General features: G+C 38.9%; 1 protein-coding gene across 11 annotated transcripts in view; it reads left to right on the top strand.

Moving 5' to 3' along the window:
- The window catches only part of MYBPC1 (myosin binding protein C1), a 362,797-nt gene that overhangs the window by 225,167 nt on the left and 120,928 nt on the right, over positions 1 to 16,702 (top strand). For 4 of the 11 annotated variants that reach the window (XM_069229024.1, XM_069229023.1, XM_069229019.1 and 1 more), the window contains 5 exons: positions 386 to 574; positions 930 to 1,064; positions 5,932 to 6,342; positions 7,238 to 7,651; positions 14,704 to 15,117. In XM_069229024.1, coding sequence (XP_069085125.1) covers positions 386 to 574; positions 930 to 1,064; positions 5,932 to 6,342; positions 7,238 to 7,651; positions 14,704 to 15,117 — 1,563 coding nt within the window. The remainder of the gene's footprint in view (positions 1 to 385; positions 575 to 929; positions 1,065 to 5,931; positions 6,343 to 7,237; positions 7,652 to 14,703; positions 15,118 to 16,702) is intronic. The other 7 variants (XM_069229030.1, XM_069229029.1, XM_069229022.1 and 4 more) reach the window with 6 other exon arrangements.

Genomic DNA, 16,702 nt, shown 5'->3' with positions numbered 1-16,702 from the left:
GCTCACAAATAGAGAAGTAACTAAGATGAATCAAGGATAATCGTAGTTCTTACACCATTGGGTGCCATAATAAAGTGCAAGTGTAATACTTTTAAATATAGGTTGTGTAAATTTCCAAGAGTCTACCCTATGTTTGAGTTAGGTTCCAAGAGTCGACACTTCCTAACAATGCATCAAAAATGTAGTTTTAATTTACCTACAGAAAATACAACTTTAAATTATTATAAATGCTCCTACACCTAAAAATTTATTAATATTGAGGAAACTGTGGTACTAAAGCTGTGTTTCACAATTGACCCAAAACTAAAAAGGCTGTTATGTATTGTCTTGTGCTGCTCACAGAGTTTATTCTTGGCATTTCTAATGGCCTTACTTTCTTGTCAAGGATACTTCATTGAGAGAAAGAAGAAGCAAAGTTCCAGGTGGATGAGGTTAAATTTTGACTTAATCAAAGAAACTGCATTTGAACCAAAGAAGATGATTGAAGGAGTGGCCTATGAGGTCCGTGTATTTGCAGTTAATTCAATAGGGACATCCAAACCAAGTGAGCCTTCTAAGGCTTTCGTTCCCTTAGGTGAGTATGTACAATTATTTTTATTACTACACCAATACTTTTAAATCACAGTCTGTTTCTCAATGTCATTCCCATCAAAGTTTTATGTTTTCAACACCTCCTAGAGCACATTCTATCTGTAGGAGGCATACACTGGCCATTCATCAATATTGTATTTGTATTATGATAAGGATCACGAGTGAACATTCTATGAAAATAATGGATTTTATAAACTGCAGTGTTTAGGTGTATCATGCACCTTTAGGACTATTTCTCTAAGGTTTTTGTTTGTTCATTTATAGTTGTGGGGGTCATATTTAAAAATGTGATCATTGGCCCAATAGGCTTAACACTGCCTCCTTTTTTATCTTTTCAGCTGTAACAAGCGCGCCTACTCTTCTTGTAGTTGACGGAGTTACTGATAGCTCAGTCACAATGAAGTGGAGGCCACCAGATCACATTGGAGCTGCAGGTCTAGATGGCTATGTTATTGAGTATTGCTATGAAGGAAGTAAGTATTTATTATTTGGTATACATCCTACTCATTGAAACTGTGGAACAGTGGTGTACTTTTTAGGATCTATGGAGATACAGCATTTATTTTTCACAGAGATAAAACATAACACAATAATGCTATTTTTTATGGTAACTGCAGCCCATGTCTTTCAGAACAGTGGTGTGTTTCATTAACCTTTCAGAGATGTTGTGTTTAGCTATTGCCACTGCTGGTCTGCCTTCTCCCTCCTTTACTGAGATGTTCAAGCACAAATTCAGAGCTTGAACATGTAACCCCATAGCTCTATTCGGCTCCATATTTAAGTATAGGAGGCCCTGTTTAAAGAGGTATGCTAGCAGACATATGGAAATTCAGCTATCCTGGTCATAAAGGCTGTCAATTGTATTGGTCATACCAGGTGTATCATAGGTGGTATCTGCCTTGAGTTCCATGTCTAAAATTAACTTCAGTTGATAATGAATGGGATAGTTCAAGGAATGCTGGTGTTGCAACTGAATATCTCTGAAAAATGAACAGTGCGAGAGGTTTGATAAAATATGTAGAATACAAAGTACTGCTAAAAAGATACTCTAGAGCACTTACATTGTATTTGACATTGGATGCAGTAAGTTGGGATTCTGAAGAATAAAGGAAATGAGGAAAATTAAAACAATATTATGATTGCTCGATGCTCGACAATGATGACCTGATTTAGAGTTCGGTGGATGGGTGCTACTCCATCAGGACAAATACTTTATCATCCTGAGGGAGTACCCACCCACCAAATTTAGAGATGTCCACTAGCCCAGTGGACATTTCTAGCATTGGCAGGAACTGCAGTCACTGCGAGTCCTGTCAGCGCGCTGCAAGTTTAACAGATGGCTCCGTCAACATGACAGAGCTATAGGGCAAACTTTCATTTTTTTTTCGATTTAAAAAAACAAAATCACAAAGAGGGATTTTGTTTTCTAAAATACAAAAATGCCCCCCCCAGGCCATGGGAGAGTCTCCCATAGAGTGTGGTTAATTTAGCAGTTTTCACTGGCCTTTACTGCCAGATTTTACCTGATGGTGACAGACAGTGACAATGTGCCAGCGAGTGGACAAATGGCTAAATCTCCGACGGCCTGAATTATGTTGGCGGTAGAGAGTAGTCTCAGCCATCAACATACTGAAGGTCCCCTGTCTGTAAGTGGGCCCAAAGTTATCAACTAAGAAAATATCTTTGTACCTGAAGTGACCATTAAGCAGAGGGAGAATACAGACCCGTTCTGGCTATAGCATGTCATTATATCATCAAATAAAACCTGTTTTCTAAACTAGTGGATTATTAAGTTTCAATAGTTTATGCATGTGAAGTTGTGCAAAAGAAAGCAAAAGATAAGGTAAGAACTTAATAAATTGGTGAATATCTAATGTGGTCAGTTTGCTGCATTTTATAGATTTTTCTGTTTGATTGTCAGAGGGCAGGTCTGCGTTCCGAAGTCTCACAGTTGTTTACCAAGAATGCGTTCTTGTGATTGAGTATTCCTGAGCTGCATTGCTCTTTGGGGTGCTGGGCTTTACTTGTTTTTGTCGTATTAAGTTTGATTGCATACCAACTACTCACTAGATGTGAAATGCATGTGTGCAGTCTAAAAAGGGCATGGCAACTTCATAAATGTGGCTTGGCATAAACACGCTGCAATTATCTGGTGCAAACTCTATGGCCCTGCCAGTTTGTAATTTCTAAGACATACTGACGATTGAATGTCAACTCTGAAAAGTAACCCTCATCTTCTTTTCATTCTTAGTAAACGGTACACTCAATCAGACTTAAGTGTCCCTTTGATCGCATTTTCAGATATTTCTCTGCATTTGGATAACAAATTACGCCTACCGGACAGCAGCTCTCACACTCAGAATGTAGCTGCAGTTTATTTTTTCTATCATAGCAAAACAACAAAACTCACACCTAAAGGACCCATATTCTAATTTGAGCCCCAGTGCATAACTCCATTCATTATTCCAACATGCAGTGGGCAACCTTATCTTCCAAAGTTGCATAAAAAAGAAAGCTTAGTAGCCAGACAGTGGTATTCACTAAGCTTGGTAGCCAGACAGCGGTATTCACCAACCCTTGGAGTAGTCAGGGACTGAAATAAAAGATGATTTTATGTTGCCAAGGACAAGCACGTGGACCAGGCCAAGCATGTAAGATAAGTTCCATGAACTGCAAAAATTGAGTGCTGTTGAGTAAGTAAATGGAATATTAAATAAGGCTTACAGTTTCCAAGGGGTGGAAGGCATTAATCTAGCTGGACATAGGCTGAAGAGTTATATTTAGCTTAAACTCCTCTTCTTTTAAGTATTGGTGAAGGTTAAATGTATACATTGTCAACAGAATTCATAACCTTTGTATTTGGTTATTTTTAGGTCTAGTTGTGTCTGTAACCCTTAGAAATGAATTAATGGTTTGCAATAAAGTGTTCTATTCAGTGTTAAAAGAAAGTGAAAGAGACTATGGGGGTTATTCTAACTTTGGAGGAGTGTTAATCCGTCCCAAAAGTGACGGTAAAGTGACGGATATACCACCAGCCGTATTACGAGTTCCATAGGATATAATGGACTCGTAATACGGCTGGTGGTAAATCCGTCACTTTTCCGTCACTTTTGGGACGGATTAACACCTCCTCCAAAGTTAGAATAACCCCCAATGTGCGGATGCACATAATTACTAAACAATTATATAAGATAACAGTACTCGGGACCTGCTCGGCTAGATCTGATCATGAGTTAGTAATGAAAAGGAAATTACTGTTGTCGGTATAGTTATCTGACTTCTACAGAACTTCTTAATTACATAATGTATGTGTGACATACAGTTGCAATAGGTTAAATAATTGCTGGTCAAAATTCTGTAGGTGCCTTGGAAGATAGCTCTCTTCAAGAAATTGCAAGAATTGCATGTAAAGCCATACAGTTGTCAAAGTGTGGAAGATAGCAGGCTGGTTTAGAGCATTAGAAAACACTCACAATCTAGCCTCCGTCTTTATAAAATGGATAGAAGTTAATGAAATACAAGTTATAATTGGCATACACATGAGCTACTCTTATCTTTTTCTCAGTTGTTAGTATAGCTTTAGCATTATTTACACCATATGACCATTAGTAATATATTGCAATAAAGTAGAGACCCTTAAAGGGAACTAACCCAAAAGTGTATGCACCAGACAGCAAATGTAGCTCTTGACTATGATTGTGGTTAAAAAAGTATTTTTTTTAAAACTAAGCATCACTTTCTGTTCCTTTATCTCCGACCAAAGCATACATTCCAAATAGGAAGAAGATTGTGTCTGGATTTTAATAACTTCAAGAGGGATTCAAGTGGGATTAGGAAAAAAAAATCAATTTGAACAGCCACTACAATCGATTAACTTAACAAAGTACATTAAATAAATAGTTGTATTAGAATTAAGGGACAAAGAGAAGATTTCATTCATTTTTATAATGTATTTGTAAGACCACTTTTAGAACACTTTGAATATTTTTAGTTGCCACCATACATACACTGCCAATCTTAATAATAGAGAAAGCTGCTATAGGTTAACAGTCAAAATAAAACTCAAAGACCACATCAAGGTTGGACAGAAAACTAGAGAGCTATACCATAACATTACCACTTAAACCCCTTTTTATGAATAGCAGTTAACGGTCTTTAACAAAGGGATGAACATATCTAAAGAGTCACTTAACTATGGTGAAAAGGCAATAAAACTATTCTAAGATTACACAGAGTGAGATTTCAGCACTGTTCAAGGTGGCGTTACCCTTCCTACACAGCTGACTCTTGTAAATGTTTGAATGGGCCCTCTCTCCCCAATTCAGTTACAAGCGGGAACTATTGGAAGATGTGGGAGACCACTGAAGATTATAATTTTAATGTTAGAACGACAAATCATTGGACATATCACATTATTTAAAGCTTATAGTTGCTCTCTTGATATTAATGGAGACTTCAACATTGTGACATCCTGTTCATTTTAGTGACTGTAATTATACTGAATAATGTGTTTATTCTAACAAATAACAATCTGACAATAAACAGTATAAAAAATATTATTATAGGTTAATGAGCCTTTCTTATTATTAAAGCAACACAATAGTGGAAGGACTTCTTACGTGTAGAGACAAAATGTTTGTCACTATTAGGCTTTAAACAAAACCTTGATAAGAGATGAAGGGCATAAGCTCATAAGCTCTAAGACCATAGTTTAAATATTACACCAGAGAGTGCCTTGACATAAATGATTGTGTAATTCCCTCAAACGCTGTGTTGATTTCATGCAAGTAAATAGATTACCTTTTAGGGGACAGCACACCTGCACCACCAAACAAATTTATAGTTTCATACTTTATATTCACTTATGTATTTTATATTCACTTATGTACGAAACTGATGCTCAAGTATTGAATTTATAGAAATCTGTTTATGGCCGTAACCCAATAGTTCCTACTAAAAGAAACTATTACTGTTAAATAATGGTCCTTTTTTCTTGGTATCAAAATGTAGGTATAAAATGTAAACAGTATTTCTTTATTCAGAATTAGAACTACCTTCACATAACTTACCAAACCCTATTTTATTTGAAAGTATGAAAAGAATGATGGAGGTTACACATAATGAATAGTGTCACTTTCCGCACAATTTGCCTTACGCATCTGTTTCTAGTGTCTCCATTTCCATCTGTTTGTCCTACACGAAGATTGCCAAAATGCATCATCTCCTTGTACTGTGCCACTGTTCTGATCTTTAGGCGAATTCCCAAGTCACAAGCCAGTGAGGTAGGCCTCAAAATGATCTGTACTTAAACAAAATTATCTAAGGCTGGTCCATCTTCAGCAGGAGCAGCCGGCACTCAGAAAAAGGCGAGTTTGACTGACGAAGAGTTGGATTTGTTAGTGGAGAATATCACCAAATTTGGGCCCCAGCTGTGTGGTGCCCTCTCTATGAAAACCACCAGCGGTGAGAAAAATAAAATATGGTCTGATATCCAAAACAAAGTTAATGCCATTGGGGGCAATAACAGGTCCATTGCGGAGCTAAAGAGAGGATGGAATAAGTTAAAGAAACAGACCAAAGATAAGATGGCCCACAACCAAAACGAGGCATTGGTTACTAACGGAGAAGCAGCACCAGGAGCCAAAGATACGATTCCACTAGAGAAGCGTGTGGAGAATTTGTTGCAGCTTGAAAAGTTGGAGGGGAGCCCTGGCATTGATGATGAATATGCCAATGATGTGGCTGGCGAAGGTAAATACAAAATATTCTTACATCTCTGAGTGACTCTGTGGTGAGTTGTGGAGTCAGCTACCAGTTTGCACAGGCTGTTGGTCAGCAGTTATGAAAGCAATTGTTTTCTAGGTAAGGTAAGTGAACTGCATTTTAATTTATTAACATCATATAACACTGCTCACTATATGCAGCAGAAATACCTACATCCATTAATTGGCCTAAAAAAAATATTGTAATCATCAAAGAAACATTAATGCATTGCACAAAGGTTTTAGCCCCTGAACAAAAAAATTGAGCAAGGTAAATTTGAACTCATTGCAAATAATATATACAGTTTATATTACAAAACTTTATCTCATATACCTTACCTTAAAAAAAATAGTGAAATCAAGTCTTAGATTAAGCATGTTAAATTATACCACGGCCTCACTTTTTCTTATACTAATTGAAGCAAGCATGTGGGTTATCATAATGAGAACTTGCACACCCACAACTTCTGTGTGTGCATTGGTTCTTGATACAGGGCTACCCTCTGTTTAGCTATTAGGAGTGAGGACTGTGAGTTGCTTATGAGAATGTGTTTTTCAGTTTCGCATTCAGCAGTGCATAGATATTTGTCACCCAAAACCAATTGCCAACGCTATGTGAGTTTATACCTGTACACCACTGATAACCCTATCAAACATAGACAGTCAAAACAAGTATTGGAAATTTGTATGTACAAGCTGCCTGTGCATCTGTTTCCAATGTCTCCATTTCCATCTGTCCCACACGAAGATTACCAAAATACTTCATATCCTTGTCCTGTGCCAATCTTCTGACCTTAAAACTAATTCTCAAGTCACAAGCCATTGAGGTAGGCCTTAAATGCTCTGTGTTTAAACAAAATTATCTGAGACTGGTCCGTCTTCAGCAGGAGCAGCCGGCACTCAGGAAAAGGCGACCTTGACGGACAAGGAAATGGATGTGTTAGTGGAGAATATCACCAAATTTGGGCCCCAGCTGTGTGGTTCCCTCTCTATGAAAACCACCAGCAATGAGAAAAATAAAATATGGTCTGATATCCAAAACAAAGTTAATGCCGTGGAGGGCAATAACAGATCTATTGCTGAGCTAAAGAGTGAATGGAATAAGTTAAAGAAACAGACCAAAGATAACCTGGCCCACAACCAAAATGAGGTATTGTTGACTAATGGACAAGGAGTGCCAGAAACCAAGCTTAAGATCCCGCGAGAGAAGCAAGTGGAGAATTTGTTGCAGCTTGAAAAGTTGTCGGGAAGCCCAGGCATTGATGATGAGTATGCCAATGATGACTTAGCTGGAGAAGGTAAACACAAAATATTCTTAAATCTTTGAGTGATTCCATGACAAGTTTTTTGGGTCAGTCACCAATGTGCATAGGCTTTGGGTCAGTAGTTACAAACTGAATTGATTTATAGAGAAATGAGCTGGGTTATAATTTGCTAAAATGAAACAGCACTACACATAACAGTGATCACTTTATAAAGTGGGAATAACTATTTGCATTGGGGCAAAAGTGTGCACATCCATTACGTTCCATTCTTTTTTATTTTTATAATAACCATTGTAACAAAATTACCAAACTACATAAAGACTTTACCACTTGGGCAAGGAAATGGAGTAAAGTAATTGCACAATTATTGCACATAATGCTATTGTATACACAAATAAATATATCTCTCTCTAAATATAAATAACACGTGTGTGTGCATACAATAAAATCTGTATATATAATTTCCCATAATTTTCACAATTACTTTACCCAATTTTCTTGCCCAAGTACCAAAATCTTTATGCAGTGTGGACATTTTACTCCAATGCTTATGATAAAATCTCTAAAAATATATACATTTATGCTATGGCAGTAAAATTAAATGTGGCCCAAATACAAGTCATTTAGAGTAACTATACTGATAGATTTACATTGACGCATTTATTACTACAGTGCTATGATCAACTTAGAATTTATTATCGTATTACAGCAAAGCTGATATGAGAAAAACAATTTTACTGCCTCAGAGGCTGCATGTTACTTTATAAAGGGAAATAATTCTCCAAATAATCACAAGGTTACTTCAATGTGATATTACCATATTCTACAAATGTAACTCTTGGCATCCTGCGTTCGGTTAAATACCCTTTGTTAAGAGGTAACCATGATAAAATACCATTGCGTAAACTACATATACAAAAGCACTGATTTTAATATACTATTTATTACCATTGTTGAGGGAGGGGAGGGCCATCATGACTCACTCAAGGCTTTGCCTCTCATGAGCCAATGCCGCTCCCCACACTCAACAATGGTTATAAATAGGCACTGTGCGCCTCTGCAGTTATGTATATATCTATAATGTACAGAGTCCATTACTACTGTTGCAATAATGGCAAAAGGCTTTGTCACTTTTCCAACTCAGTGTGGGTGGCACCGTCCTAATAAGAACTCTTCTACAAAAATATCTATGGCAAGCGGATTCAGTGTCAGAGTTGTTTGTCAAGTGCCTGTTGGAAATGGCCCTCTCTACAAGGTCACCCCCAAACGTTTTGCCTTCTTCCTACTTTTATGCTTGATTTTTACTTGTTTGCCTTAGGACTCTGTGCACTTTACCTCTGCTAACCAGTGCTAAAGTGCTTGTGCTCTCTCCCTAAACATGGTTTGTTTGGCATATACCTGAGACTGATTGGCACATTTAATTTACATGTAAGTCCCTTGTAGCATAGTATACCATATACCAAGGACCTGTAAATTAAATGCTAACAGTAAGCCTGCTGCACTTGTTGTGCCACCCATTTAAGTAGCACTTTAAAACATTTCCCAGGCCTTCCACTGTAGCCTGAATGCAATGGCCCACTGCCATGTAGACTTGTCATCCAAAACCCTTTCCCAAGCCTTAAATATTAAACTCCTTTTTTTCGTTTTTATATATAAGACACCCTGTAAGGTAAGCCCTAGGTAACCTATAGGGCAGGGTGCTGTTTAATTGAAAGGTATGACATGTACCTTTCAGTTTTACATGTCCTAGTAGTGAAAAACTCCCAAATTCATTTTTCATTACTGTGAGGCCTACCCCTCCCAAAGGATAACATTGGGGATTCCCATGTACATTTAGTAGGCTGTAATTTCTAAATGAGAGGAGGTAGACATGTAATTGTAGTACCTATAAACTTGTAATGATAAACCCCCTTTAAGAGTAATGTCAAATTTATCATCACATGTTTGAAAATGCCACTTTTAGAAAGGACGTAGACATGCAATTGTAGTACCTATGAACTTGTAATGATAAACCCCCTTTAAGAGTAATGTTGAATTTATCATCACATGTTTGAAAATGCCACTTTTAGAAAGCTGGCATTATCCTGCCCTTAGCCCTCCGTGCCTGCAGCCTGCCTTAGGTCACTTGACTGTGTATAACTGACAGCTGAGACTTTGTGAATTCACCCCAGACAGTCACACAATAGTGGGATTAGCAGTGCCTAAATGGCCTTTCCATTGGCTGTATGGGCGGTTGAAGGGAACAGAGCTCAGCACAGCCCCACTTGCACCTGAATAGGCTGTGCCCAGCCACCACACAATAGGCTTAACGACCCTGTATTGTCACTGCAGCCACCTAGGAGGCAGGAAACTCTTGGAACTTCAAAGAACCTTTCAGGAATCTTCTCCCACCTTCTAGGAGCGGGGCACCAGGGTATAAAAATACGGCTCTCAGACCCACTCTTCAGTTCACTACTGGACCTGCAGAAGCACTCTCAAAGAACTGCCTGCTGCTGTGACCTGCTGTGCACTCTAATACTTTGCTGCCGTACCTGGAAAGACTGCTTTGCTGCCTGGAGACTGCCTTGAACCTTCAGAGGTCAGCCCTGCTGTTCAGCCCTTGTTCTGCTTAGCTTCAAATTAAGAGGGAACAAGGCTAAAGAGTGCAAAGAAAGCAGCACTCGTAGGGCCAGATGTAGGAAGAAACCAAATTGCGACTTTCAATTTGCGAGTTTGTGCGACTCGCAAATTGCAACTCGCAATTTGGTATGCAGAAAGGTGTCTCAGACACCTTCTGCAACTCGCAATGGGGTCGCAAAGACCCACCTCATTAATATTAATGAGGTGGGTCGCATTTTGCGACCCAATTGCGAGTATGGGCACTCACGGGGATGGTGGCCTGCTGGAGTCAGCAGACCACCATGTCCGTGACTGCTTTTTAATAAAGCAGTTTTTTTTTTTTCTATCTGCAGCCCGTTTTCCTTAAAGGAAAATGAGCTGCACTTAGAAAAAAATGAAACCTTTTGTTTCAGTATTTTTCAGAGCAGGCAGTGGTCCATAGGACCACTACCTGCTCTGAAAAATTATTTTTGTGTCCATTCACAAAGGGGAATGGACCCCTTCCCATTTGCGACTGGGTTACCATCCACTTCAAGTGGATGGTAACTGCAATTCCATTTGCGATCGCATTGCGAGTCGCAAATAGGAAGGGAACACCCCTTCCTATTTGCGAGTCGGAAATGCATTTTGCGAGTCGGATCCGACTCGCAAAATGCATTTCTGCATAGCAAAGAGGCTTTTGCGCCTCGCAAACGGTGTTTTTCGCTGTTTGCGAGGCGCAAGCGCTTTGCTACATCTGACCCGTAGTCTGAATAATTAATTTATTAAGGCACATGCTGGGTCTCAAATGAAAGTATTCAAAAATGTTAACATGAGCATTTAACTTGAATGCAGCAAAACATGTGCAGATACTGAAATAATCACAGCAAGAAGAAATAAAAATACATCACCATGGGGATTGAATCCAACATCATCCTTGTCCTTGCCAACGTCAAGCTGTGGAACCCTAGACAGCTGAGACAGGAGAAATATTCCCCAATGGGACTCATGAGCAGTGTGTCCACCCTCACAACGAGTTCTGTCTGCCTCAGTGCCAGGTTTCCCCACCTTATACACCTTAAATAAACCCAAGAGGAAGGTTCGGGTAACCTTCCCCCTCCCTTTGAGTAAGTTGTGAAATTCGAGCTCTGGCTGTACCTGGTCTGTGTTGAAAATACACAAAAAGAATTGGCCTGATCCCATTGTGCATTTCCAAGACAGAGCCGTACCCTTCTCTACTATAAACATTCTCAACCTTGTGCACTCTTATCATCGTTGCATCCCCATGATATGTTCCTTTCCCTGTTGAGAAGAGCAAAAACTCTTTCAATGTAGAAAACAAGCTGAGCATGGAAAAATACCTGCGCCACTGATGTGATGGCATTTGAAACTCAGCTAAGCACAAAATGGAGTCAGTGGTCAAGATGGAAACGGTGGTTAAATACAGATAGCATTACACTCCACCCTTTGACTAGTGACTCCAACTATAGAAATACTTAAACTCATATATTCTGATTTAGATAATAACTGAATTTCAGAACCACAGGCTTCGATTAAGTGAAGTGTTAGCCTTGGATAGTGAGTATTTACAAAGTGAAATGGAAACATCCTGAGTCCTAACTGCGTAAAAGCACACGGTCCACCTGTTATATTGATAGGAATGTATGTACAAGTGGTATTTCCACAAGAGAACAACCGCCCCACTGGCAGTTTGACATGCTTGTTGTTGTTAGCAGCAGTCACAGTATATTGGCAAAACATTCTATTGCCCATATTTGTACAAGTTTTATAGTTTCTATGCTGACACAGTACTTGTTGTTCCCACGGGATCTCTTGAGGAGACCCCATTGCTGTCTACAAGGGCATCAGAGCACATTTTCCAATTTTGTGAGAGTCACAAGTTAAGTCATAGCAGACATCACTGGTAGTAATATTGTAAGTAATCACATGGGTTAAGTTATCCCATTTCTCAGCTATTACCTCTTGGCAAAACCTGCAGTATTCATAAAAGTGTTACAACGTGTCACTTTTTTTTAACTGCTCCATCTTTGTTGGTGGCATTAAAGATTTGCAGCAAAACACTGGCAGGAGTTGGTATGGCTACCAGGCATGTTGATGTAACATCAACAGTACTTTTCATGTTAGATATGCAAAAGTCCGATCTGTTCAGTATGGCTCATGCCAGATGGGTCCGAACATTTTCGGTCGGATGCAGTAAAGATGTTGATCAGTGTGGCCAGTCAATCATTTTGGAGCTGGGGGCTTTTGGTCCCTCCCAACCCCACACGCACACGCCCGAAGGGAGACCATGTAGAACAGCTAGCACAAAGACACCTCGGGGTATGATCTGTAAAAAAGACAAATATAATCCTTCTCACAAATAGCATTTACCTGCTGGTATATATTCCCATTTCTCGTGTCCTGGTTTCATGACTAACAGGACATCATCTTTGCCCTTTGCAATGATTTCCACTGATTCAGGAGCACAATTTTGGGATTCTACCCACACCTTAGCACCAGGGTTTTTGTCAATTGAGCCAAAACCTCCCTCCCCACGCACTGTAAGAAGGGCTGGGGCAGTCCCTTTTCTCACTACTCTTCCATACACTGGGATAATTACAATCTGCACAATTCTATCTCCAGGTGTTATGATCAAGTCAATGACCACTGTTCAACATAATAGTTTTTAATTCTCCTTGGCAGCCTGCATCGATCAGTCCCCCGAAGACCTGAATAACTTTGAGTGCCAACCCACATCTGGAAGCAATCAATCTGAAATTCTCCGGGGGAATCTGTATTCCAACACCTGTTTCACAGAGTGCCATGTCTCTTAGTTTCAATCAGTAGGTTTTTAAGGCATTTAGATCAAGACCTTCAGATTCTGGTGTGGCTCGGTAAGGAGCTAAGGCTCCTAGTTTTATTTCCCAATACATGATGGTGTTGGTCGCTACATGGGGTTGTATCTGTAATGATGGGGTCATCATTCGCATTAAAGGGGTCTTTGCATTTGTCAATGGTCTGTTATTTGAAATTTGGAGGGCTTCATTTAAATGCTCTCTCCAGGTTCTCAAAGTCCCATCTGATAATTTTCGTAATTGGGCTTTCAGTAAGCCATTCATTCTCTCAGTAAGTCCTGCAGCTTGTGTGTAATATGGAATATGATAACTTCACTCAATATTGTGTTGTGAGCAATAATCATACACAATTTTTCTTTGAAATGTGACTCGTTGTCACTCTGGACTTGGAGTGGGACTCTATAATACAACATTAACAAGTGCAGAATTTTAATGGTACTGAGCTGAGTAGCACGTTTGCAAGGGACGGCAACCAGGTAAGCAGACCAGAATAAGTGTCTGCTACTGTGCAAGCGTCTTGACACCCACGACTAGTCAGTAGTAGCCCAATGCAATCAACCTTCCATGTCTGCCCTGGCAACTTCCCTCTCCCCAACTGACCTTTGACTGTTTGGTTAAATTGGTGACTAACGGAGAAGCAGCACCAGGAGCCAAAGATACGATTCCACTAGAGAAGCGTGTGGAAAATTTGTTGCAGCTTGAAAAGTTGGAGGGGAGCCAAGACATTGATGATGAATCATATGGCTGGGGAAGGTAAATACAAAATATTCTTACATCTTTGAATGACTCTGTGGTGAGTTGTGAAGTCAGCTACCAGTTTGCATAGGCTGTTGGTCAGTAGTTATAAAAGCAATCATTTTCTAGATAAGGTAAGTGAACTGCATTTTAATTTGTTAACATCATACAACACTTCTCACTATATGCAGCAGAAATAACTACATCCATTAATTGGAATAAAAAAATTATCGTAATCACCGAAGAAAAATGAATGCATTGCACAAAGGTTTTAGCCCTTGAACAAAAAATTGAGCAAGGTAATTGTGAACTCATTGCAAATAATATATACAGATTATATTACAAAACTTTATCTTATATACTTTACTTTAAAAAAAATAGTGAAATCAAGATTTAGATTAAGCAAGATAAATTATACCACGGCCTCATGTTAACTTTTTCATATGCTAATTGAAGCAAGCATGTGGGTTATCATAATGAGAACTTGCATACCCACAACTGCTGCGTGTGCATTGGTTCTTGATACAGGGCTACCCTCTGTTTAGGTATTAGGAGTGAGGACTGTGAGTTGCTTATGAGAATGTGTTTTTCAGTTTCATATTCAGCAGTGCATAGATATTTGTCACCCAAAACCAATTGCCAACGCTATGTCAGTTTATACCTGTACACCACTGATAACCCTATCAAACATAGACAGTCAAAACAAATATTGGAAATTTATATGTACAAGCTGCTTGTACATCTGTTTCCAATGTCTCCATTTCCATCTGTCCTACACCAAGGTTACAAAAATACTTCATATCCTTGTCCTGTGCCATTGTTCTGACCTTAAAACTAATTCTCAAGTCACAAGCCATTGAGGTAGGCCTTAAATGATCTGTGTTTAAACAAAATTATCTGAGATTGGTCCGTCTTCAGCAGGAGCAGCCGGCACTCAGAAAAAGGCGAGCTTGACGGACAAGGAGTTGGATGTGTTAGTGGAGAATATCACCAAATTTGGGCCCCAGCTGTGTGGTTCCCTCTCTTTGAAAACCACCAGCAATGAGAAAAATAAAATATGGTCTGATATCCAAAACAAAGTTAATGCCGTGGCGGGCAATAACAGGTCTATTGCTGAGCTAAAGAGAGAATGGAATAAGTTAAAGAAACAGACCAAAGATAACCTGGCCCGCAACCAAAATGAGGTATTGTTGACTAATGGACAAGGACCGCCAGAAACCAAGCTTAGGATCCCGCGAGAGAAGCAAGTGGAGAATTTGTTGCAGCTCGAAAAGTTGGCGGGAAGCCCAGGTATTGATGATGGGTATGCCAATGATGACTTAGCTGGAGAAGGTAAATACAAAATATTCTTAAATCTTTGAGTGATTCCATGACAAGTTTTTTGGGTCAGTCACCAATGTGCATAGGCTTTGGGTCAGTAGTTACAAACTGAATTGTTTTATAGAGAAATGAGCTACGTTATAATTTGCTAAAATGAAACAGCACTACACATAACAGTGATCACTTTATACAGTGGGAATAACTATTTGAATTGGGGCAAAAATGGGGCAAAAGTGTGCACATCCATTACGTTCCATTCTTTTTTGTTTTTATAATAACCATTGTAACAAAATTACCAAACTACATAAAGATTTTACCACTTGGACAAGAAAATGGAGTAAAGTAATTGCACAAATATTGCACATAATGCTATTGTATACACAAATAAATATAACTCTCCATATATAAATAACACATGTGTGTGTGAGTGTGTGTGAGTGTGTGTGTGTGTGTGTGTGTGTGTGTGTGTGTGTGTGTGTGTGTACAATACAATCTGGATATATAATTTCCCATAATTTTCACAATTACTTTACCCAATTTTCTTGCCCAAGTACCAACATCTTTATTCAGTGTGGACATTTTACTCCAATGCTTATGATAACATCGCTAAAAATATATACATTTATGCCATGGCAGTAAAAATAAATGTGGTCCAAATACAAGTCATTTAGAGTAACTATACTAATAGATTTACACTGACGCATTTATTACTACAGTGCAATGGTCAGCTTAGAGTTTATTATCCTATTACGGTAAAGCTGATATGAGAAAAACAATTTTACTGCCTCTGAGGCTGCATGTTACTTTACAAAGGAAAATAATTTTCCAACTAATCACAAGGTTACTTCAATGTGATATTACCATATTCTACAAATGTAACTCTTGGCATCCTGGGTTTGGTTAAATATAACCATGATACAATACCATTGCATAAACTACAAATGCAAATGCACTAAGTATAATATACTATTTGTTACCATTGTTGAGGGAGGGGAGGTCCATCATGACTCACTCAAGGCTTTGCCTCTCATGAGCCAAGGCCCCTCCCCACACTCAACAATGGTTATAAATAGGCACTGTGCGCCTCTGCAGTTATGTATATATATATATATATATATATATATATATATATATATATATATATATATATAATAATGTACAGAGTCCATTACTGCTGTTGCAATAATGGCAAAAGGCTTTGTCACTTTTCCAACTCAGTGTGGGTGGCACCATACTAATCCTATGCTTAAGAACTCTGTTACAAAAATATCTAAGGCAAGCGGATTCAGTGTCAGTGTTGTTATTGTTGAGTGCTTGTTAGAAATGGCCCTCTCTACATGGTCACCCCGAAACGTTTTGCCTTCTTCCTACTTTTATGCTGGATTTTTGCTTGTTTGCCTTAGGACTCTGTGCACTTTACCTCTGCTAACCAGTGCTAAAGTGCTTGTGCTCTCTCCCTAAACATGGTTTGTTTGGCATATACCTGAGACTGATTGGCACATTTAATTTATAGTTAAGTCCCTTGTAGAATAGTATACCATATACCCAGGACCTGTATATTAAATGCTAACAGTAAGCCTGCTGCACTTGTTGTGCC

The sequence above is a fragment of the Pleurodeles waltl genome, chromosome 4_1 (assembly GCF_031143425.1).
Source record: "Pleurodeles waltl isolate 20211129_DDA chromosome 4_1, aPleWal1.hap1.20221129, whole genome shotgun sequence".
In the NCBI taxonomy this organism is placed as follows: Eukaryota; Metazoa; Chordata; class Amphibia; order Caudata; family Salamandridae; genus Pleurodeles; species Pleurodeles waltl.
This window is presented reverse-complemented; position numbering and strand designations above follow the sequence as displayed.